General features: G+C 42.2%; 1 protein-coding gene across 1 annotated transcript in view; it reads left to right on the plus strand.

Annotated features, from left to right (window-relative positions):
- The window catches only part of SEMA3D (semaphorin 3D), a 221,924-nt gene that overhangs the window by 64,566 nt on the left and 132,476 nt on the right, over positions 1 to 24,882 (plus strand). The window contains exon 2 of the mRNA XM_063134307.1: positions 11,792 to 11,987. Within this exon, the coding sequence (XP_062990377.1) occupies positions 11,837 to 11,987 (151 nt within the window). The 5' untranslated portion in view covers positions 11,792 to 11,836. The remainder of the gene's footprint in view (positions 1 to 11,791; positions 11,988 to 24,882) is intronic.

The raw sequence follows: 24,882 nt of genomic DNA on the forward strand, positions 1-24,882 counted from the left end.
AGATAATCTATTGTGGGGTAATGCTACACCTGAGGATGCTGAGAGCTGCATGGAATTAGGCAGAGAACTACATGCAGTTCTCAGACAAAACATTCCTCACCTCTGGGCAAGTGAATATGCATCAGGGGTGAGATTCAAACCAGGAAGTTCCTGATCTATAACTGAGGCTCATAGCCACTACACTACCCAGTAAGCCTTCCTGGGATGGGAGTTCCATAGAGACACAGGGAAAGGGGAAACACGTCAAACACCTTCCAACCATCTCTGGGCTACTGGGATGCATTCAGCTTGACTGTTAACTGCCCAGAGGGCTTCAGCTATGGGACGGTATATAAATGTAATAAATAAATAAATATTGACTGGGCCCCAGGTTATACAGACTTGATGTATCAGAATCATAACATGTAACATTTGTTGTGTTTGTTCAACTTTGGTTTTAGAATTAGTTCTTTACTTATTGCTGGCCACTGTGTGTGTGTGTGTGTGTGTGTGTGTGTGTGTGTGTGTGTTTCTGAATAGAAATGCAGGACTTAAAATATTTCGCAAATCAAACCCAATCCTCATTAGCAAGTTTGCAGCTGAATTCTGCCCTGGGCCAGATATGGGGCAAATGAATTCAAGGAGGCAAATCTACTCTTGTATCCATCTAAAAGCAGGAAACACCTAGTACCAAAGAGCTTCATCTTCATATCTTTTCTTCCCACTGCATGTAGCGAACTCTGGGTTTTCTTATGCTGTTCCCCCCCCCTCAATGTAAGCCTAGATAATTGGGAACGGGGTTTGATGCAGTGATAAAACCACCCCAGCAAAGCCCATTGGTGAATGGTTTCCTTTCGCTATGATAAAAATGATTTGGTTTCTCGGTGTAAGATAATCAATCCTAAGTGGTGTGTATAAGCAAGTTGTCTCACATTTTCTCTTTAGGTAAAATCCAGGTGCACAATAATAATAATCATCATCATCATCATCATCATCATCATCATCATCATCATCATCATCCCAGTCAGGAATGTACTTGAGTGCACACCGAAACTGCTGCATTGCCATGCGGTCTTTCTGTATATATATCCTCTTACTTGTTGGGCACAATCCAGCACAATATAGTGGTGCGTGCATTCCACTGGAATCGATGGAACGGAGGCATGAGAGCTTTCTCTGGATTGCATCAGTTGGCTATAAAAATGTGAATCCAAAACCTAATTGGACAAAACCTCAATCTCTGAAAGCATTCCGATGAGCTGAACGCACATCTTTCTCAATAGCACCTCCTAATATTAGGAGTTAATAGAGGAATAGAGCAGCCCTGACACGGGAAGAACGTGGATGTTTTGCTTACCCCACTTCCTCAAGTGGAGAACCGGTTTTAAGGGGACCATTTACAAGCTGAGCTCCCTTGTGAGGAACGAATACTGGGGAAGTGGGTGTTTCTGAAATGTCTGTTTATGTACGTCAGGCAGACACCCAGAAATTGCTTTCAAAATGGCAATCCTTTAGTTGTCCCCTATATATTTGCTCCTTCTTGCTAGCCAAACACAAAACTATGTTCAAACTCTGCAAACCCTCTCCCCCACTAGAGAGATAACAGCCATCCCTTCTGTAATCAGTTTTGTTACCGTATATATACACACACAGTACACACACCCAAAGGAGACAAAAGAATAGCGAGGAATACAAAAGAATAGCAAAGCCTCTGGTGTACTCAGATGTTAAGAGAGATGAGTGAATCTGTCGGCTTTGCTTTCTTCTGCATTTGATTTATTTACATCCCAAATTCTTTCTCTCTTGAATATGAAGAACTTTTCAAATGTTGGTAAATCCTTACCCAAAACATACTGAAAGAAAATTCTCACCCATTTGCACCAGCTAAATCCAATGGGTACATTTATTCCTTGCATGGAGAGGACCACGATGTACTTCCCTACCATAGAGCTGTTCAAGATAGGGATGTCGTGGGCGTCCGTCTGAGTCCGGGAGTCTGACAGACTTCCCTACATGCACGGACCCAGTTGGTGCATTTGCAGAACTGTGCTTCGAGCGTCCGTGACACCCGACGAGCATTCGGCAGCCATCTGCCCTAGTCCAGAGCCTCCATTGTGCACCACAATGGAGGGTCCAGAAATTACGCATTTCCCACACATTGTGTAAATGGAAGATGGCACTTATGCAACAGGGGGAAATGCACAATTTCTGGAGCCTCCATTGTTATGCACAACAGGGCTCAGGAAATTGCGCATTTTCCACATTGTGTAAATGTGGCCTTTACATTGCCATTTACACAACCAGGGAAATGAGTAATTTCCAGAGTGAGTGCGTATGGTTCCTCGTCGAGCCTCAAAAGAAGCTTGTGCAGTGGGGGGGGGATGGCAGCAGTGATGGGGCAGGAGTCCAATGAATCGGACGTGGGTAATAATAATAATAAATTTCTTACCCGCCTCTCCTCTTGGATCGAGGCGGGCAACAACAGTGAATATAAAACATTCATCCTTCAATATAAGTTCACTCATCCTTATGAGGAGCCTGTCAGAAAAAAAGAGGTGGAAACCCCAATTCAGCACCACAAACATGGCTGAATAAATAGAGACTCAAAGCCAGATTTTAAGACCTAAGCCTGAAAAGCCCTTGACCTACATGGATGAATCTGTCTGTTTTTGGTTCCTCTCACATTCATTTACTTTTTTAATATATAAAAGATCTCTCATTCTTTTTGTGCCAAATATGGAGGACTTTGTGAATGTCGGTAAACTTTCATCAAAACCAAAGTGGAAGAAAATTCTCACCCATTCCATGATGTTGTGTCCTATGCATTTCCTGCACAGCACTGATCAGGGGCGGAATCCTATATAAACTCTTAATACTCTCTCGAAAAGCATCCCATAGCAGGGCTTTGATAAAAGATTTTCACAGAATATTTCTCCAGACGGAACAGGCCTGAACGAACTGAGATGCTTGGGCTAATTGCAGGTCCTTCCCCAGTTATTTGTGTCCTCCCTAAATTGATTGCAGCCTTTTTCCACAGCCTTTATCAAAAGCTTGGCCTAGCACATCCAAAATGGGGTGGGAATTGGAGAGTGCCTATCTCACTATATCTGCACTGCTGTTCCTCTGCTCTCTGAATTCAGAGGCGGATTGGCACCAGTGAGTAGTAGAAAAGTACACATCAGCCTACATCTGGTCCGTGTCAGTTTCGCATGTATCCCATCCCATTTCTGCATCATTCGGTGAATTTTATATTTATTAAATGCACAAATATCTGCATTTATTTTGGGGCGCAACTTCCCCTAATGTACTGTACGTACACATTTTGTATGCATCCCTCCCTAACATACACATTTTCAAGCACAGCATTCCTAAGTACATGCAGTTTTGTAGGACGTTTTTAAGCCAAGTGCTGCATTGCAAAATTCAAGAGAAGTGCAGAATCTGAAGGATGACTGGGGTTGGATCCCTGTATTAGAATGGGGATTGCAAATTAGATCAGTTTGCTAAAAAAATGTAGCCCAAGCAAACAAAGCCCAAATATAGCCTGTAGCAGATATGCTTCCTGACCTCTCCTTGTTTCTGTGGCCATAGCTAGACCTAAGGTTTATCCCTGGATCATCCAGGAGTCAAACCTGTTCATCTCGGTGACACACAGGGGATCCAGTGCTCAGGCAGGGGCGAACCCTGGATGATCCCAGGATAAACCATAGGTCTAGCTGTGGCCACAGACTTGCTACATGAACAGAAAGCTTTTGTGCTGTTGCTCAGCATGAGAAACAGGGAAAAAGCAAGACTGATGGAGAAACAAAGCAAGAGTGCAGGAAGAATTGAGAGATGGTGTGCAGAATACTATGGGGTGCAGGGAGAAACATGAGTAATATGGGGTATATAAACAGGGAAACATTGGTAACAGAGAGAAGTACGTGTGCTCTGGAGGTGAAATGGGATGAAGAGGAATTACTAAGAGATGGAATACACCTCTGCTTAAAAACTATACCGTAGAGATGCTGGTGAAGTTCTCATGAGCCATAGCTTGGCAAAGACATTCAGGGGCTCATTAAAGCCTGTCTCAAAGGAGATGCAGCCTCTACAAGCCCCCCCCCCCGCAATTATTCTCCAACTTGGATTGAAATTGGAACTGGAAATACTTCCTGGCTTCTCCTCCGTCAGCTTTTCCCAACCTGGAATCCTCCAGATTTTGTTGGACAACACTGCCCATCAGTCCCAGCCAGCGTGGCCCATGGTAAGGGATGATGGTAGTTGTAGTCCCACAACTGGAGGGCACTGGGTTGCGGACTTTTGGGCTATTGCTTTCATCTTCATCTAGTCTCTTGGGCAGGATCTATGTTACTGCTTTAAAGTGCTTTATAACAGTTTTGACAACTGTTGGGGCCTAGGACAGACCCAATATACAGTTGTCAAAACTGTTATAAAGCGCTTTAAAGCAGTAGTGTAGATCTGGCCTAGGTTAACTGCTTGCCCATTTGTGGGGTGAGTAGCAGTTGCCTGTAGCTGGATAGGTGAGCCGAGTGACTGGTTAAGCCTCCTGATGGAAACCTGCATCTGTGAAAATACAAGGCTTCCCCACTGCTCAGATGGACTGATGTTGTTACAAAGGATGATGCCAGGATTGGACTTCTTTCTTATTCTTTATATGGTCCAACATTTAAACTCAACAACTTGTAGATGCTTGCTGACTGTAGTCCAGTAAAAGCCATGATTGCATCGTTTTCTTTCCCATACATCTCACCTTTGGGATCAATGCCTGGTTTCTCAAACCAGTTCGAGCTCAGCTTGACCCTGATAAGTGCTTTTTTAAGTGCTTTGCTTGATCGATTTCCTGCCCCCCTCCCCGCAATGCATTGTGGATTTCTCCCTGGCTCTTCAGAAGGGACTGTCAGCATCTCTTTCAAGTTCCTATAACACACATCTTCGAGACTGCCTGTATTTGGGGCATGAACCAGCCACAGTGAATAGCTGCTGATATTGGGCACAATCCACTAGGGATGCTCTCCTGCTCAACTCCTGTTTAAATCAATGGAAGGAGTGAGAATACAGTTCCTTCTTGAAAACAAAACAAAAATCCAGAATGAAACACAACCCCACACCTGGACCAAGGGCCATTCTACACACTGTAGCTCTGTATGGGGTTTCCCTTTACATAGAAGTAAGCACAGGGGGCCTCATCCAGATTGAAATATAGCACATGGAGAGGGGAGGTTTAATCCTTCCCTTTTCAGCTGCTCTTTCCCAAACAGCCCAGATGTGGCTATTAGCAAACAATCCCCCACCAAAAAACCTCCCCTTTGAGAGGTTGTTGGTTTTTTTGAACTTTTGCTAACTGGAAGAGATTACAGGGTGTGTGTGGAAAGGAAAGGTTGAAGAGGCCCTAGGGGAGCCATCCTGCACATACTCCTGGCACTCCATTGCCCCCATTTCTTTTCCTTCTCTCGCTCTGTCTCTCTGTCTTGGTCTCTCTCTCTCTCTCTCTCATATCTTCTCTACTACCCCCCAGTGCCTCGCTCTCCTCCTCACTCTTACAGGCAGTGGCATCTCTCTCTCTCTCTCTTTTAACTTTTAGAAAAGTCTGGGTGTGCTGCAGAGCAACCATTATAAACCGTTATAAGCAGTAGTGTAGATCCTGCCCCAGAAATCCTCAGAGAGGAATATTCCTTGGCAAAGGTAAAGTTTTCTCTCTCCATTGCAATGTAAAATGCCCCCTTTCTGTCAAAATAAACGTGTGCTGGACCGTAAGAAGCGTCTACGTAATGTTTGGGCCACAGCAAGAGAGAGAGAGAGAGAGAGAGAGAGAGAGAGAGAGAGAGAAAAGAGAGTACGGAGAGAACAAGAGCACATGCACACCAGTGGTGAAATAAAGGGAATCTCTTCTGAAAGGTATTTTTTTACAAAAACGGTGTGTGTGGTGTCTGTATTTGGGAGCCTCTACGCCCCAGATATGTGCCCGGTGGTCCAGCTGTAGCGGTGCCAATGTTTTAAGAAGAAAAGAAAAGAAAAACACTTATGGCGCTGCATGCTAGATATTAAATGTAATGTGTAGTCTGACACCTAAGGCCCAAACCATATATTGCAAAGAATCCCAGGGAAGTGGAAATGAACAAAACTAAAGTGACGTCATGTTAGTGTTTCTGCACCCCCAACTCCTCTGCTTTTTGGGGTGCTACATCTGGAGGTAGGGAAATGCATAGGTAAATCTCCTTCCCATCACCTGCTTCCCTTTTAAATTTGGAGAGGAGGAGCGATTCAGCCTGAAACCTGAGTTCTGCAAAACACGTGCTGTCCTGCTGATCTATGGCCCTTCCCTGAGAAAACGAATTCAAGCCAAAAAAAAATAAAAAATCAGACTTGTGTAATAATAACTGAGGTTAGCAGTGATTGTATTCATAGCACTCTTTGGTGGAAACCAAAGCACATGACCTTGGTTTTACGTGATGTTGAACTTGCAGCCTTCAGGCATAATAGCAAGCGATATGAATGCTCTGAAGGTTACATTGCAACCGTTGGCTTAAGTCTTGCAGAGAACAGACTCCTAGGTTGACATTCCATTGTTAGCACTTCAGCCGCCGCTGTTCTGTTCTGAAGCAAATTCCCCCGTAGTGTACCGCACCTGATACGTATTTACAACATTCCTGGAACAGACTCATTAATAACCACTTTAAAACCCTCTCTGGATTCGGTAAGTGTAGTTTAATAATAATAACATGGTTATTATGTCAGTCATGTCTGACAAGCTGAATTTATGGTTGAGCTGAAACCCTTTTGCATTAGACTTCAAGGCTCCTGAGAATGCCAGAAAACCACAAAACGTTCCCCAGGTTCCTTTAGATATCAGATTTAGCTGAGCAGTGTGCAAACTCTCCTGTAGCTACACAACTCCCCTATCAGCTGTAGACGTGGTGAGAGATCCAAGAGCTACTTCTGATATAGCTTGGAATAAATTACAATCAATCGTTTGGCCCTAGGTCTGCTGTTCCATGGTAGCTTTGGAGTAATGGATGGTTGAATCACTTTTAAGGCTGTAATTCTAAATGCAGTTACTAAAATGTAAGGCCCAAATCAGACATTACTTTAAAAGTGTGACTAACAGCAGCAACTCTTCCAAAAAAATACTCTAGACTAGGCTCAGGGTCCCCTATCCAGATTGGGGTCCTAGTGTGGGGTATAGGGAAGGTTTTAAGATCTGGATTGGACCCCTGAACCTATTCTAGAATAAAGATGAAAAGAAAGAAAGAAATGGCTGCTAGGGTATATGCTAGGGTGACCATATGGAAAAGAGGACAAGGCTCCATCATCTTTAACACTTGTATAGTAAAGGGAATTTCAGCAGGTGTCATTTGTATGCATGCGGCACCTGAGCAGGATCTACACTACTGCTTATAACGGTTTATAATGGTTTTGACAACTGTTCAGGCCCAGGACACATTACATATACAGTTTTCATACTGTTTTTAAAGTGTTATATCCTGCTTGGTGTAGATTGGCCCCTGGTGAAATTCCCTCTTCATCACAACATTTAAAGCTGCAGGAGCCCTGTGTAGCATGACCAAATACAAAAGAGGACAGGGCTCCTGCAGCATTAACTGTTGTGATGAAGAGGGAATTTCATTTGCATGCATACAAATGACCCCTGCTGAAATTCCCTTTACTATATAGCTGTTAAAGATACAGGAGCCCTGTCCTCCTTTTTCGTATGGTCACTGTGGTATATGCCCCAGGGAACCCAGTGGGACCTAATTCTGAGTAAACATGCTTAAGATCACACTGTAAACATAGGGTGACCATATGAAAAGGAGGACAGGGCTCCTGTATCTTTAACAGTAATGTAGAAAAGGGAATTTCAGCAGGTGTCAATGGAAGAGGGTGAAATTCCCTCTTCATCACAACAGTTAAAGCTGCAGAAGCCCTGCCCTCTTTTGTATCTGGCCACTCTACTATAGCTAGTGTAGCTTTAACTGTTGTGATAAAGAGGGAATTTCACCCTCTTCAATTGTTATCTGCTGAAATTTCCTTTTCTATATTACTGTTAAAGATAAAGGAGCCCTGTCCTCCTTTTCATAGGGTCACCCTAGTAAACGTGACGGCCATTAAGAGTACATGGAGTTTCCTTTTCAGAGAGATGTCAAGAAAAATGGTGGAAATTGCAATTTGAGTTCCATAGGTTTGCAAATTCCATTCTTTCATTTCGATACAAATAGCCAATGCTTTCTGAGCAGTTTACAAAGATGAAACCCTTAAAATACAATATTATATATAGTATAAAAACCATTTACAAACATTTGAAGAGACAACACACACACACACACACACACACACACACACACACACACACACACAAGAATTTTAAACAACCACAAGAATATCCAGGATCTGTTTAAATCCTTTTAATCTGCTCTCAAATGCCTGAAAGTAGAGGAAGGTCTTAATCTGGCACCAAAAGGATAACAGCAGGCCTTGGGGTGGAGATCATTCCATAATTTGGGGGAGGGGGTTACCACTCAAAAGGCCCTCTCCCTTGTTGCCACCTCCCAAGCCTCCTTCAGAGGAGGCACCAGGAGGGGAGTCTTAGATGTTGAGTGAAGTAAACCGGTAGATTCACACTGGGATTAGCAGGATATCAGCAATCTAATTCCGAAAAATGTGAACTGAAGCTTAATGAGATTTCCAGGAGTTGATTAATCAAGCAAAGATGTCAAAACTCAAATAGATTAGAGGGCCAATGCTCAGGGATCATAGCTGAAAACCCATAAATTCCAGCTGAAATAGGCAGCAAAGGATCAATTCGACTTCAACGACAGGGAAATCCTGTTATGCTTCCCCAGAAGCCACAGTGAATTCAGAAGTAAATCCAGCTGTATTCAGCATGGCTCATTTCTGGGAATGTGATTTTAGGATTGCAGCCTTCAGCACTAAAACTGGAAAAAATTAGAGATGGTTCCTGCACATCGGCAAGTCATCCATTTGAAAACATTGATAGCATCAATATGGTAACAGAAAGAGATGATGAATATGCTATATTCATAGTACTTTTCTGTGGCATGAAAGGAAATGCATGAATCAGGCCTTTTACTTGTTGAGGGCCATCCTCTCCCTAGCCTTGAAGATGGTTCAATGATTTGTATGGAATACAATAAGGGACTTGGCTAACATTTGGTAGCGCTGAACAGATCACGTGTTAAAGACCTTCAGAATTATGTTTGAAAGCTCTGTTTTAGAGGAACTAATTGCAGGTGTGCATGGTGTTGCTAATTGAAAAACCCCCAAACTTTCTACTGTGTTTCTTGCTCTCTTATTTTTGTGTTGTTGTTTCACAAGCTATCTTAGTGGGATTCTCAATGGCACTTAACAGAATTGATGAAGAATGAAAACTATAGCAAATTCTCCTTTTAAAATTCTGTGTGATAAAATCTTGTTTATTTATTTATTACATTTATATACAGCCCCATAGCCGAAGCTCTCTGGACGGTTTACAAAAGTTAAAAACAATGATCATTTAAAACAAATATACAAAAACTTAAAAGGATAAAAACAGCAATATTCATTTAAAACAGCTTTTCTGGGGTCAGTTTAAAAACTCAGCATATGTTGTTAACTGCCTGGGAGAACAGTCTTAACCTGGTGCCGAAAAGATAACAATGCTGGTGCCAGGGGAGCTTCGTTGGGGAGATCATTCCATAATTGGGGGGGGGCACCACTGAAAAGGCCCTCTCCCTTGTTGCCATCCCCTGAGCTTCCCTCAGAGTAGGCACTCAGAGGAAGACCTTAGATGTTGAGCGCAGTGTACGGGTAGGTTCATGTTGGGAAAGGTGTACTGTCAGGTAATGTGGTCCCAAGCTGTGTAAGGCTTTATAAGTTAAAACCAGCACCTTGAATTGGGCTCAGAAATGCATAGGCAGCCAATGCAAGTGGGCCAGGATCTTAAAAGATCATAAAGGGGAAAGGGCGTTTCTGAAGTCCCAGTGATGGTGGTGGTGGTGGTGGGGAGAGGGCATTTCCTGCATCCTCCTGACCAGTAGGTTGTTCTGTGTTGTTAACAAGCTAAGCACGAGTCGCCTGGAAGTGCTCAGGAGTACATTTTTCCTCCTGGAAGATGCTGGCAGCACAAACATAATCTAAGGTTATCCACATCCAACAGCAGCCAAGCCCATCATGAATGAAGAAAGAGGACCAATTGGCCTGGATGAGCTCACCAGCTGTCTTATGTATAAATGAGGCCTCGTGTTGTGTTCTTAGTAAATGGTATTTTCAAATAAATAGACAGAAGGAGATGCACAGTGAAGTAAACAAAAGTTGCTCAATGGGAGGGAAAAAAATGTTCATTTTGTAGCCAGATCCAGTGTTTGCTGTGTAGTTACAAAGAAGCTTGTTACTTAGTCCTACTTCAGTTTCACTTCACTATGTTGTATTTTATGTTATGGTTTTATGCTGTTGTTTTATACTTTGAATGGTCTTATTTTTGTGAACCACCCGGAGAGCTTCGGCTATTGGGTGGTATAGAAATGCAATAAATAAATAAATAATAAAATAACATGCCAGAGATTGACCGATTGATTGATTTTTCCTCAAACTCTTCTCTTCCCACACCTACCTAATAATAATAATAATAATAATAATAATGATGATAATAATAGTATTTGTTACCCGCCTCTCCTTCTGGATCTAGGTGGGATACAACACAAATGCAAACACCATAAAATACATATAATTGATTAAAACATATAAAACTAATACATTATTAAAAGCAGCACATTATTAAAAGGCATCTTAAAATTCAGCTGGGTAGGCCTGCTAGAAGAGATAAGTCTTTATGGCTTTCTTAAATTCCGGACAACTGTTATGTTGATGGATCTCTCCTGGCAGGTCATTCCATAATCTGGGAGTGGCAGAAGAAAAGGTCCTCTGGGTAATAGTTGTCAGCCTTGTTTTTGTTGGCTGAAGGAAATTCTTCCCAGAGGACCTGAGTGTGCGGGGCGGATTGTAGGGGAGAAGGTGATCCCGCGGGTAGCCTGGGCCCAAACCATGTAGGGCTTTAAAGGTAATAACCAACACTTTATACATCGCCTGGAAACTAATTGGCAGCCAGTGAAGAGATTTTAAAGTTGGTGTAATATGGTCACCCCTAGGTGTATTGGTGACCAACCTGGCTGCCATATTTTGAACTAGTTGAAGTTTCCAGACTAGGCACAAAGGTAGCCCTATGTAGAGCACATTGCAGAAGTCGAGCCTCAAAGTTACCAGCGTGTGCACTACCGTCTTTAGGTCTTCCAACTCTAGGAAGGGGCGCAGCTGGTGTATCAGCCAAAGCTGCAATCTCTGGGCCCTTTCATTTTTAGTCTTCCTGGAAGTTTTCTTTAGCATCCAGAGGCTTTTGGTTATGTGAACTGGCCGTGATGCTAGCATCTAAAACTTACCTTACATATAACCTCCTCTGCCCCTTCTCTCCCTATGTATCTCCACAGTCATCCATCACCTAAATCGTTCTGTCTAAAGTGAATAAGCTCTTACAGGCAAAGCAAAACCTGTGAAACTTTCAGATTGCTCAACATCAGCTCAAACACATGGCATTTTTCTGGACAGAATAGCCTTCATCAATTCACTGAATGCATGGATGGGAGTATGTTACCATGACCAGTGACCCCTCCCCTTGTGTTGGTGCACCCATCAGCTGCACCCCCTCACCCCTGCACATGCGGCAGGAGGTCTGAAAAGGATGTCTACATGCACATGCAGCTACTGCATTGAAACTCTCTGCCAAACTTTCTTCCAAAAGTTTATGACATTTTACTTTTCTTTACAGATCTCTGTTGCATTATCACCAGAAGAAGGAGAGAGTCTCTTCATCATGAGCGCAAGAAAAGTTTCTGGGGAGAAGACTGGAACTAGATCTTTCAAAACACAGCATATATGCACTATGTTATCCTTGGGAATGCTTCTCGTACCAGTCACCGGAACATCAAAACAAAATGTCCCTAGACTGAAACTCTCCTACAAAGGTAAACATTTTAAAGTTCAGCTGTTCATCTTGGAGTAAGCACCATTGAACACAATTTGACTTATTTCTTTTACTTCTGAGTAGATGTGGGTTGTGCTCTCAGTGATTCCCCCCCACCCCCCAAGTTATTCATATTTTGCGGTATTATTATTATTTATTTATATAGCACCATCAATGTAGTGTTGCCAATTTATATCTTCTGCTAGGGAGAGAGAGTATGTTCCAGGGACCATAGGATTTTTTAAAATCCCTCCATCTGAAGTCATAGATACCGCTATGACTTTGGGAGGGGGACTCCAAAATCTGATCCCGCCCTTCGCCGTGCCCCTTCCCCTCACAGCCACGGTGCCTGCTTTCTGAGGTCACAAAGGTAGCCCTGGAGGATGTCATAGAGGTTTGAAAGGGAGCAGGGCTGGGTAGGGGGGGCAATGGGGCCAGTTGGCATGGGCCTATGATTATGAGGGGGCCTACTCTGAGTCCCCCTGGGCAAAGTTGCTTGATTTTTCTGTTGTTGTTGATGCATTTGCCCAAAGAAGAGCATGTAAAGCATTTCTGAATGTGAAGAAGTGATGTCTTATATACATCTTGAATAAAAGTGCTTGCTATTACCTTTTTTATAAATTGTTCTAGTTCATATGTATTTCGAACTGATTAAAAAATACTTAATGAACTGTTTGAAATGGGGCCTACATTTCCCATCTGGCCCGGGCCTACTACCAGCTTTGCCCGGCCCTGAAAGGGGGCAGTATGGTGGGCAGGGAAAAGAGAGGAGAGGCCAGGATATGTAGAATCCAATGGCCTCATAAGCCGCAGCACACCTCCACCACTGGACCTCCTCTAGATGGGCTCAGAGGACTGTCTAGAGGAAGAAGAAACAAAAGGGGGGTGGAGTGGTGAAAATTGCCTCTATTGCACCTCCCACCATGCCAACAGCAGCCCAGCAGGGTGTTGGACCTCCAGAAGACTCCATATTTAGAGCATCCTTCTAATGGCAGTGTAACCCATAGGATTGTATCTCAAATAAGAAAATGTAATGAGATTGTCATCATTCTTTCTGAAAAGCGTTGGCAAGGACTTCCCATGGTTTTGTATGCCGTAGGCTAAAACAAAACTTTTCAACAACAACAATGTTTGTTTGTTTATGGGTGTTGGCCAAGTGGAAATGTTTGGCAATAGAAACGAAGATTTTCCCAGATTTGTTTTAAGAGTCAGTAGTTGACGATAACAAAAAGTTATTAAAAACCAATACGTTGCATACACAATAAATTGGAACTGGTTGCATTTTGGAAATTTAACACGAAAATATGATGTGAACATCAGAGAATGCACTAGTCACTTATTATTGGTGTGCAAAAGGTTTTAAATCCTTTGAATCCTTTTATATGTGCTGCACTGAGAATGTTTGCAAGGAAGTATGAGCACACTTTGATTGTCAAAATAAACATGGATTCCTGCCCTCCTAGAAGAAAGTGGCATTTTGATTGAATGTGCTGCAGTCTATTGATCTATTAACCCACGTTTGAACATGTGCATAGTGCACATTGCACTTAATTGGCACTGAAATTTAGCCAAAAGTACAATTTAGTGCACTTTTTAGGGCTTTCTATTCGGATGAAACATCTGAGGCCTTAGCTAGACCTAAGGTTTATCCCGGGGTCGTCCCTGCCTGCTCCTGGGATATCCTGTGTGTCATTTACATGAACAGGGATGACCCCGGGATAAACCTTAGGTCTAGCTAAGGCCTGAGATACTCTGAAGCAAGCCAAAAGTGTTTTGATGAAGTATGGCTAGGCTAATGCGCGTTCCCCAACACTGGGAACAATGGAAACAACTGTGAATCAGAATTGGTGGGAGGAGAGAAGGGGGGCTTAGCACAATTGGATAATAAATAGTTTCCACCATGTTTTCTTTCCCAGTTTTAGAAACTAAATATGGAGACTGTGTTTTTTAGGGCCTCTTCCATTCTCGTTCTTGTAATTATCCCGTCCATTGTGTCCTGCAGGACAGCCTGGTGACATCAGTTGTTTACACAGTTGTTTACACAGTTGTTTACACACTTGGTGACATCATTTGTTTACACAGCAGCTGAACTAAGAAAAACCTTTGAGAACTGACCCATATCAACTTTATAGCAGTGTAAATATTTAGGAACTTACCAACCTTTTTGCTTTTCATAATTGCCAATGGGTCTTGGTCAGAAAAGCGTGGATGTATGGGAGGGGCAACAACAAATTCTTCTCCGCGAGATGCCACACACTAGTAATTCTTCAAGTTTACTTGGCTAAGTCTCAGGAGATGAGATAGGACATGACTGTTGAGCAACAGTGGGTGTGATGAACCCTATGTGATTTCTTTCTCTCAAAGGGTCGTACTGGAGACTTTCAGCTGCCACTGACCTACATCTGCCCCGTGGATGTCACCTGTAACGACTAGAAAAATATATGATTGTCATTATAGTATGTTCAGTAATTGCCTGCCCGCTGAAAGTGAGAACTAATGCACTAGAGTGTTGGCAGAGAAGAGTTGATCACAATCATGTTGTGGCAAGAGAGATTCTTTGAGTAGATGTTAATGGAAGACAAGGGTCAGTGGCACGCTCACACCCACCATCATATCCAGTTAGGGTTTGGTACAGTTTAATCTCTGGCTCTTTTGCATTTATCAAGACTTGGGTTCACACCTCAAACCTTGTACTTTTATCCCAGTACACAGAACGGTTTTCAACATTACTCAGATTACTTAGAATGGTGACGGCATTTTAGGCTGAACCACTCCAGACAGCAAGTGGGGGAGAGCTTTTCATATTTTAAATATTACCCTAAATGAGAACAAGAATGATCATGCAATTAGTAAAATGGTCCATCAGAGGGACAGAATTAGCATAGCCCAGTTCTGATGAGAAACCTTGTTTACATGATGGAGCATTCAAAAAGATGACACCCCCACACCCATACCCCCACACCCACACACTTGCTGTCTGAAGAGGTACAGCTCAGAACATTACCACTTCTGCACCTGAATAATACAGTGAAAATTACTACAAGTTGTGCTAGACCTGTTGCATAAAGAAAATAGCTCCTTGTCATTTCAAAACTACCTTACCAGGTGGGACGTGAGGGCCTATCCAAAAGCTATAAGCTTGATAACATCTAGAATTCAGTAGGGTATTTTCAGCCTTCAAAAAGCAACAGACTAGAGTGTGAAGTGGCTAAGACAATTCAATTGTTTGGGTTTTTTTTGCATTTTATGTTTATGTATATTTTATTATACCACTGAAGAAGACCTTGCATGGTCGAAACGCATTTGGTTTTATTGCTTTTATTGATGGTTTTATGTAACACTATAGAGTTCAGATTCATTTGAACTATACAGAATAGCTCTCATGCTCAGTATATGAAAGATATCTTAAGGATTGCACTTATCTTTATGTGACTATTGACAGAGATACGGTCACCAGTATTTCCACCCCTTTTCCCATTTCACTGCTTTAACTGCAAGGGGTCAGGATAAGGTGGGGTTTTTTTGGGTTTTTTTTTTTTTTTTTGCGTATTTGGGTTATAAGCCAAACCTTTGAAAAATAGATATGTGAGGATCTACCCTGGAGCAAAATGTGTCCCAAACTCTGGAAATAAAATTGGATGGCCACCAGGAATACTGCCTCTGTCTATGTAATGTGTAGTTCTTGTTTCATTCCCATCCTTATCCAGGATTGTAACGTTTGGCTTCACCTTCCTACTTGCTCTATGGTAGTCTTTCTTTTCTTTTGTGTTTTGAACCCAGCTTAGGGTGACCCTATGAAAAGGAGGACAGGGCTCCTGTATCTTTAACAGGACTGTAGAAAAGGGAATTTCAGCAGGTGTCAATTGAAGAGGGTGAACTTCCTTCTTAATCACAACAGTTCAAGCTACACTAGCTATAGTAGAGTGGCCAGATACAAAAGAGGGCAGGGCTCCTGCAGCTTTAACTGTTGTGATGAAGAGGGAATTTCACCCTCTTCAATTGACACCTGCTGAAATTCCCTTTTCTACATTCCTGTTAAAGATACAGGAGCCCTGTCCTCCTTTTCATATGGTCACCCTAACCCAGCTTATCTCACTCATGGTCTGACTCCGCCATTCCTGACCTGGCTAGCTTCGATACCTTGCTTATATTTCTGTTTAAAGTACTTCCTTTTTTGATATCCTAGTGGCAACAACCAGCATCTGCCTTTGATCTACACCATTACTTCAGACCCCAGCTTTGAATTGGCCTATCATGGCTGACTCATAGGATACTGAGGCACATGTACAGGGCCTCTTCCATACCCTTGATAATGGGTTGACATTTTTCGTAAGCTGCCAGAACTTATGATCATCAGTGTTCATATGACCACTCTGTTATATGTACATCTGAATCCAGACTGGTAAAAAAAAGGGAGTGAAGGCACCTCATTTAGGAAAGGGGAAATCCACTGTTTAGGCTAAATAATCATTTGATTTCTAGTGTACAGAGGATCAGTTTATGGTATGTACTAGGGATAGCAAAAAAATTGGTTCGGTTTCATTTTAATGCAAACTTTCAAGTTTTTGCACTTTTGAACTGAAACAGCTATTCTTAGAAATTTGTACTTTTCCAAATTTTCCACTGGAGTTCTCCAACCACTAAGTGCATACAAGAGGCACATACTAGGGAAAATAATGGTCCAAAATGCATTATATTAGGAAAATTGCTTGTAAAAATAACTATACACTGCAAAAATGCATACAAAAATGCATGTATTGGGGAAATGTGCACAAAAATTGCAAATATTTTCATGCAAATATTTTTTTAAAAAAAACCCCTCAAATTGTCGGATGAACCAAATTTAAAGGTGGAGATATTCTCAAAGTTTGGAATGAGCTAAAGTTATGACTGTAAAACTGAGAGAAACTGAAATGTATAGATTCAGCCATCCCTATGTATCACTGTACCATCCAGGAGAACATTATGGCTACTTGCATTATAGGTAATTAAAAAGGACCCTGTGGTATTCCCAAATGACAAAGTGAAATATGGTTTTCCTGGGGCAAAATTTTATTTCTTCTTATGATTGAGTGTGAACAGTACAGCTTCCATTCTAACTAATGTTTTCACATTTCTCCAAAGTTCTCTATAGTGCTGTTAGCATTAACCATGCAACTATAAACATCACACCATTGTAGAACACAATTCCTAAAACCAAGACAAACAATATAAACTTAAATAGCAGTGGTAAATTCAAAACCCAATAGCCTCTTATTGGGTTACGAGAACACAAAACCTCATTCGTCAGCTGCTTTTCTCTGTCCCCATTTAAGGCAAGGAAATGGATTCGACAGAATTTTCCAAATGTGGTGTTTAAAAATTTCTTGCTTTATTTGTTCTGTTACACAGTTTGTAATTAAGTGGTCATGATAGTCTAGGGCTGGCTCTTGGGAATATTCGCTCTCCCCTTTCTTCAAAGCACTCAATGTATATACAGAGAAACATATAATGCTACAAGTATCCCAATTTACAAGGCAGTTGACTCTGGAAAATGCTGCCATTATTTTCCTTTTTTGAAAGTCATTGGGGATGCTTCTCTTGAAAGTCGTTTTCTACGTGGCCTAACATCTTTCTTTGGGTCTTCAAGTGGAGGCACCTGTATCTGAATTGTAGTGCGCGTGGATATAAATGCACACATACACAGCCACAAAAATGCTTCCTTTCATTCTGGCACATGAAACCCCCAAACCACTTTCAAGATAGTAATTGTTAGCAACAATTACAAACTTGAAAGTGGAGTTGGGGGTTTTATGGTGCAACTAAGGCCACAGCTAGACCTAAGGTTTATCCTGGGATCATCCAGGGTTCGCCCCTGCCTGAGCACTGGATCCCCTGTTTGTCCCCTAGATGAACAGGTTTGACCCCTAGACGATCCAGGGATAAACCCTAGGTCTAGCTATGGCCTAAGTCATTTTCGATTCTTTTGCATTGCCAGCATGATGCCTGTGGGCACCAGTGTGCTCACAGATGCCTCTCTTGGCACCCACCAGGTCCTCTGCCCATTCTGATTTGAATTTTATTTCTTAATATTTTTACTTTTCTTTCTTAAAAAAAACTGGGAGGCTGCAAGTGTTCTCTCCAGTATCATCTCTATTTGACTTCAAAAAAGTGGTTTTGTGTTTTGGAACTCAGACCCCGGCAGGATCTACACTACTGCTTTATAACAGTTCGTAACAGTTTTGACAACTGTTGGGTCCCATGACACATTCGATATGCCTTGACGTTGGGTTATTGGGCAAGTTACTTTCCTTTTAGTGTTTCCAGTTGCCCTTTGGGAAATTAGTACTTCGTGACTAAGGCCAACAATAAAGAATTCTTTAAATATATCAGAAGCAGGAAACTAGCTAGAGAAGCAGATGGACTGTTAAATGACAACGGAGTTAATACTAAAGGAGGACAGGGTGATTGCAGAGAAGGTGAATGAATCCTTTGCATTAATGTTCACTGCAGAAGATCCAGGACAGATGCCTGTGCCTGAATTGATGTTTTCAAGAAGGGAGTCTGAGGAACTGAGGCAAACAGTGGTGACAAAAGATGAAGTTCTCAACCTTATTGACAAATTGAAAGCAAGTAAATCATCAGGCCTGGAGGGTATCCATCCTATAGTTCTCAAACAACTCAAATATGAAATTGTGGATCTTTTCACAAAAAAATGCAACTTGTCCCTAAGCGCAGCCTCTGTACCAGAGGACTGGAAGATGGCCAATGTAACACTAATTTTTTTAAAGGGATCCAGTGGGGATCTGGGAAATTACGGGCTGGTTAGCTTGACATCCGTTCCAGGTAAATTGGTTGAAAGCATTATTAAAGACAAAATTATTAAGCATATAGAAGGGCAGGTCCTCAAAGGCAAGTCCTGTCTCACTAATCTTCTAGAATTCTTTGTGAGTGTCAGCAAACATGTAGACTAGGGTGATCCGGTGGACATTGTTTACTTGGACTTCCAAAGACTTTTGATAAAGTCCCTCATCAAAGACTCCTGAACAAACAATTGGTATTGGGACCAATTCTTCTCAACTTGTTCATAAATTATCTGAAATTAGGAGTGAGCAGTGAAGTGGGCAAGTTTGCCGATGACACAAAATTATTTAAGTTTTTTTAAAACACAAAGGGATTGTGAAGCGCTCCAAAGGGACCTCTCCAAGCTGGGAGAGTGGGCATCCAAATGGCAGATGCAGTTCAATGTAAGTAAGTGTAAGGTGATGCACTTTGGGGCAAACCCCCCCCCCCCAACTTCAAGTATAACCTAATGGGATCTGAGCTGGCAGTGACCGAACAAGGAAGAGATCTTGGGATTGTGGTGGACAGCTTGATGAAAATGTCCACCCAGTGTGCAACGGCTGTAAACAAGGCAAACTCCATGTTAGGCATTATAAGAAAAGGAATTGAGAATACAACTGCCCATATCATCCTGCCTTCAAACAAATCAATGGTGTAACTACACTTAGAATACTGTGTACAGTTCTGGTCACCCACACCTAAACAAGGATATTATAGAGCTGGAAAAAGTGCAGAAAAGGGCAAGAAAAGTGATTAAGGGCTGGAGCATCTCCCCTATGAGGGAAGGTTACAACTGCTGGGATTGTTTGGCTTAGAAAAAAGGAGGTTAAGGGGAGACATGATAAAGGTGTACAAAATTATGCACAGTGTGGAGAATGTGGACAGGGAGACATTTTTCTCCTCTTCTGTAAATACTAGAACCTGGGATCATTTCATGAAGATGACTGGTGGGAAATTCAGGACAAATAAAAGGAGGTACTTCTTCACACAGCGCATAGTTAAATTATGGAACTCACTACCACAAGATGAAGTGATGGCCACCAATTTGGATGGCTTTAAAAGGGGATTGGATAAATTCCTGGAGGCGAAGGCTGTCAATGGCTACTAGCCCTGATAGTTGTGTGCTATCTCCAGTATTTGAGGCAGTAAGCCTGTCTGCACCAGTTGCTGGTGTGTGCTGTTGCACTGTGTCCTGCTTTTGGCTCCCTGGTCAACAGCTGGTTGGCCACTGTGTGAACTGAATGCTGCACTAGATGGCGCTTCAGTCTTCTTATGTTCTTATGAGAGGGCAAGCTTGCCAGTGGCAGCCATTTTCTAAGTGTGCCCACGACACTCTCCCATAATTCCAAATGTGGGGACCTTTGTTAGATGGCAACGTGTACTAATTCAAAATCTGGTAAACGAGGCCCTCCTTGTTCTGCTGAGTGGCGCTACTACGTTTTACTCTGACAGCACCAATGTATAAAAATTCCTATTACGTCTATTGTGGGATTCAGGATTCCACATCCTGCCTCAAAAGATATGACAGGACAGGATATTTAATTGCCGAGTAAATACATAAGCAGGGCAACCAGTGAAAAACAGCCTGCATTATATACAATATGCAATTGTGGGAGGGTTAGGAACTCAGGTATTAATTCTTGGTGTGAGAATTGAAGTGTTACAAGTACCAAGATTGTCCCTGATTTCATCTGTGATATGTGGGAAGGTATGTTACTATGTTTTCATTTAATTAGGCCTGGAGAGGAGAACTTTCGCCATGCACCAGGTTGACTGGATGCCTAAATATTTTATGCAGGTGGCTAGGAATTTAGCATGCCATTATCAGCCATGCATAGGGCAATGTTGACAAGTTTGACGCTGCCTCTGGATTATTATTTTATTTTTGAAAAATGTGATGTTGATGCCTAGGAATTTAAGATGCTTTCCCAGCCCTGCTTAGAATCTCTCTCGACTGATTAAATTATAAAGGTTGCTTTCGTGACACTGGAGAAAATAATCTTGTGATTAACAGGTCATAGAAACAGTATATCTGTTACAAAACAAACAAATGAAAAGACTGGTGGGCGACATCGTCATTTGGTTTCTGAAGGTATTCTTCTAAAGGAAGGTCTGTGACTCTGTAACCCAGACTTCCCCAAGGTGGGTCACCCCGAAGCCTTCATCTGAAACTCCTATTAGTGCAAGTGCTTAACATTTCGGTGGTGGAGGGGTGGACCATAGGACTTCTTTTACATGCTGGATCTGACCAAGGGGTAATGTTCTGCCAGGCCTCATCTCTAGTGTTTTGAAAGATAGGGAAGAATTTTCACTGGATCAAGAGCTCAACTTTTGTAACCTGTCATGTGGACAGTTTCCATTTTCTAAAAATAAAAACCCCATCCCTCCATTTTAACTGCTTTAGTAACAAGGATGACTTTGCTTTGTTTGGCAATGATACAAGAAAGATAAGCTGCTTAGGAACAAGGGAACCTGTGCGAGCCCACGGCCCAGGGTCTTCTTTGTAATAACAAATGTTTCAAATCGGATACATTTTCATTTATGATGTTTAAAGCTAATTATTTGGCTTGGCTTACATGGGGTTTGTGAACCGGGCCTGGGCCTTTTTCACCAACAATGTGAAGTCACAAAAGAGCATTTAATCATCTCTGTAATAATAAGAGTACTTTTAAAAGCTGCTATTTGTGCAGCTGTGTCTTCAGTCAAAATTTGTTTGGAAATATCATGTGATGTTAAAGGGGTAACCATAATGCTCAAAAGCAACTGTTTTGTACTTGGGTTAACCTGTGTTGCCTTTCAAGAGAATTGGAGTTAGTGGCTGTGCGGCTCCCGTAAATGAGAACTAAGCGCTTTATTTTTATGGAATGCTCTCCTTCAGAGAGGTCTAAAGTTCATTTTTTGTGTGGAAAGTCATTAGAATCAGTTCTGCTCAGCTCTGATCAAAAGAGTTAATTATTGTTTTGCATGGCAGAGACAGGAGCTGCTGTGTGATTCTCTTGTGTGGAAAACCTCTAATGTATATTGCACAGTTATTGATAGGGCCAAGCCAAAACTAGTCCTGCCTATAGTTTTGCCTTCCATGAAAACTGGATTTGTTTCTAGCCTCTGTATGTGCAGTGCACAGAGCTGGGTCCATGTTTGAAGGAGCTCTGGGCCTTCTAGTGGGCAACCTATAATGTTACAATGACCATATGAAAAGGAGGACAGGGATCCCGTATCTTTAAAAGTAGTATTGAAAGGGGAACTTCAGCAGATGTCATTTATATGCATGCAGCACCTGGTGAAATTCCCTCTTCATCACAACAGTTAAAGCTGCAGGAGCCTGCCCTCTTTTGTACCTGGTCACTCTAGTATAGCTCCTGCAGCTTTAACTGTTGCGATGAAGAGGGAGTTTCACCAGGTGCTGCTGAAATTCCCCTTTCAATACAACTGTTAAAGAGACAGGAGTCCTGTCCTCCTTTTCATATGGTCACCCTATATAATGTAAATCCCCCCGCCACCCTGCCCAGCTAACTTGGCAGTGGTGGGAGCAGCAGCACACCAAAGATGGCTGGGAACTTTCATTTTGTTTTCCCACAATGCTATGGTGTGCCCCGCTTAGTGTCACTCCAGGGCATTGTGAGAACTTAAAATGGAGGCTTTCAGACCAAGCCGCCCCATGTGGAGGCCCTAGTGCAGGGGTCAGCACTGATGGGCCATGCTTGGGCACTGCGACCTGACAGCTGCCTTGGGATGCCAGATGTGTGTGTCTTCTTTCAACATGCTCATTTGGAATTTACTTAGCAGCGCCTCCACTGAGGCACACTAACACAACTACATGAATGTGTCACATAAGGGCATTTCAGGACGTCGCTGTTTTAAGATACTTCAAACAATAGTGTGACTTTATTACGTTGTCCACAGGGATATATGTAGCAACTCCCAATAAATACTGTGCATCATTGTGGAATGTTGTTCTGTTCTATGTGTGCGATCCTAATGGCTACATTGAGCCATAATATTATTTACAGATGTCATTACTGGAAATGGTATCAGCAGTAACATTGCCGCCATTGGTGAGGGCAGCTCCAGCATTGCCAATTCCCCATCTGTCACCACCACAGTGAAAGTATTCATGGCTAGGGAGGAAGTTTTGAACCAATCTTCTATTATTATTATTATTATTATTATTATTATTATTATTATTATTATTACCTCTGAGTGTTAAGATATTCAGATATGTGGGGAAAATAGAATGAGACATTTAATGAGTTTGGGAAATATACCCCCTGACCCATATGTGTCACACTAGGGCATGTCACAATCTAGCCGTTTTTACTTTATGATAATTAAACAAAATCGTTCTGCTTCATGTGTGTTATTGTATTGTCACCATCAAGCTGTAATATTGCTTCCAGATGCCATTGCATAACTGGAGTAATCAACACTGTTGCCACCATTGGCAATGACAACTCCACCAACTCTGCCAACAACCCATTTCTCATCACCACCAGGATTCTGCAAACATGACACAGTAAAATTGATTATGGATCTCATGGTCATGGAGGAGGATTTAGATCATGCTATTCTCATACTTTCTGAATAACTTCAATTTTTCACTGTAGGAGCTAAGAACATAGAGACAGAAATGTACTATAGGTCAGGGGTGGGCAAAACATAGATCTCCAGATGTTTTAGGGATTGGTCTAGCACCATGGTCAGTGGTCAGAATTCTGGGAAATTCAAAACATCTGGAAATCTACTTTTTCCCACCCTTACTGTAGGTTACCAAAGAATGGGGGTGAAGGGAGGAACCTACCGGGAACATAATATTCACATTCTACCAAGGTCTAGATAAAGAATTACAGAGGAGAATTTTCACTATATTACTATCCCTAAATCTTATTAGTCCTTCTCCTGTGTAGTATGAGAGCATTATCTAACTAATAAACCATTTCTATTAAATTAGACTTGTGGGAGAGTCATACCAATGACACTACAACATTTTGCTTCAAAAAGATATCGGACGAAGGGGAAGGGGAGAGAGAAGGAGAAATAGTAGAATTTTGTCTATTCTGCAAATGAATATGGGTTCTAAACAGTTCTAACTGATATGGTCTCCCCCGCCCCCAGCAAAACAACAAGAACAACAACATCTTGGAAACTAGTTTCTGACAATTCTCAATAAGAGATCTTTTCTTTCCCCTCAACTACAATTCCCAAAGCTCACTGTGTAGAAGGAATGACTATAAAACCAGTATGCCTGCAGGGCAGAAATGCTGTGATAAATTAAAAGGAGAAAAAACAGACGTATTATATCATTGGACCTTCATCTTCTTATTATAAGTTAGATAATTATTATCTCATTTCATTTTTCCCCCCTCAAAGGACTGGCCTATAAGGAGGAATGTTTACCTAGGAGGACTGCCTCTTTAGCAAGGAAAGTTGGTTTGAGTAACTTGGAGCAAATGCTAACCCTAGAGATGTTTTGCCAAAGTGTAATGGGTCAGTTTCTAACCCCATCAGTAGTACTGAGTGAAAGTCTAAATGATCAAGCTGTTTCTAAATTTTAGTACATCTGCCTTCCAAAGGTTACATGAATAAGGGGGGGATCCGCACGTCGCTCCCAGAGCGCTTCTATGCGATCCCAATGCACCCCCAAAACGATAGTCTGACTTACCTGTAAAAGAAATGAGGAAGAGTCATCCATGCCGCTGCCGCCACCGCCGACAACGAGGAGAGCTCTCCCCTGGCGAGGAGAGCTCGGCAAAAGAAGGAGGGGTGGAGAGACCCCTCCTTCTTTTGCCAAGCTCTCCTTGCCAGCGGAGAGCTCTCCTTGGCGTCTGCGTCTGCGGCATGGATGGCTCTTCCTCGTTTCTTTCACAGGGAAGTCAGACTGTCGTTTTCGGGGTGCACTGGGATCGCATAGAAGCGCTCTGGGAGCGACGTGCAGATCCCCCCTAAGTCATTGTGTTCAATAGGCCTGGTTTTATATATCTCATTACCATATATTTTTCTTTTCTCTCCACTGTAAACTGTGTGCAAGGAGTTAAGCTATGGATTCCACCTTCAAATGAAGAATTAGATCATAAATA

This window comes from Elgaria multicarinata, chromosome 9, assembly GCF_023053635.1.
Source record: "Elgaria multicarinata webbii isolate HBS135686 ecotype San Diego chromosome 9, rElgMul1.1.pri, whole genome shotgun sequence".
NCBI lineage: Eukaryota > Metazoa > Chordata > Lepidosauria > Squamata > Anguidae > Elgaria > Elgaria multicarinata.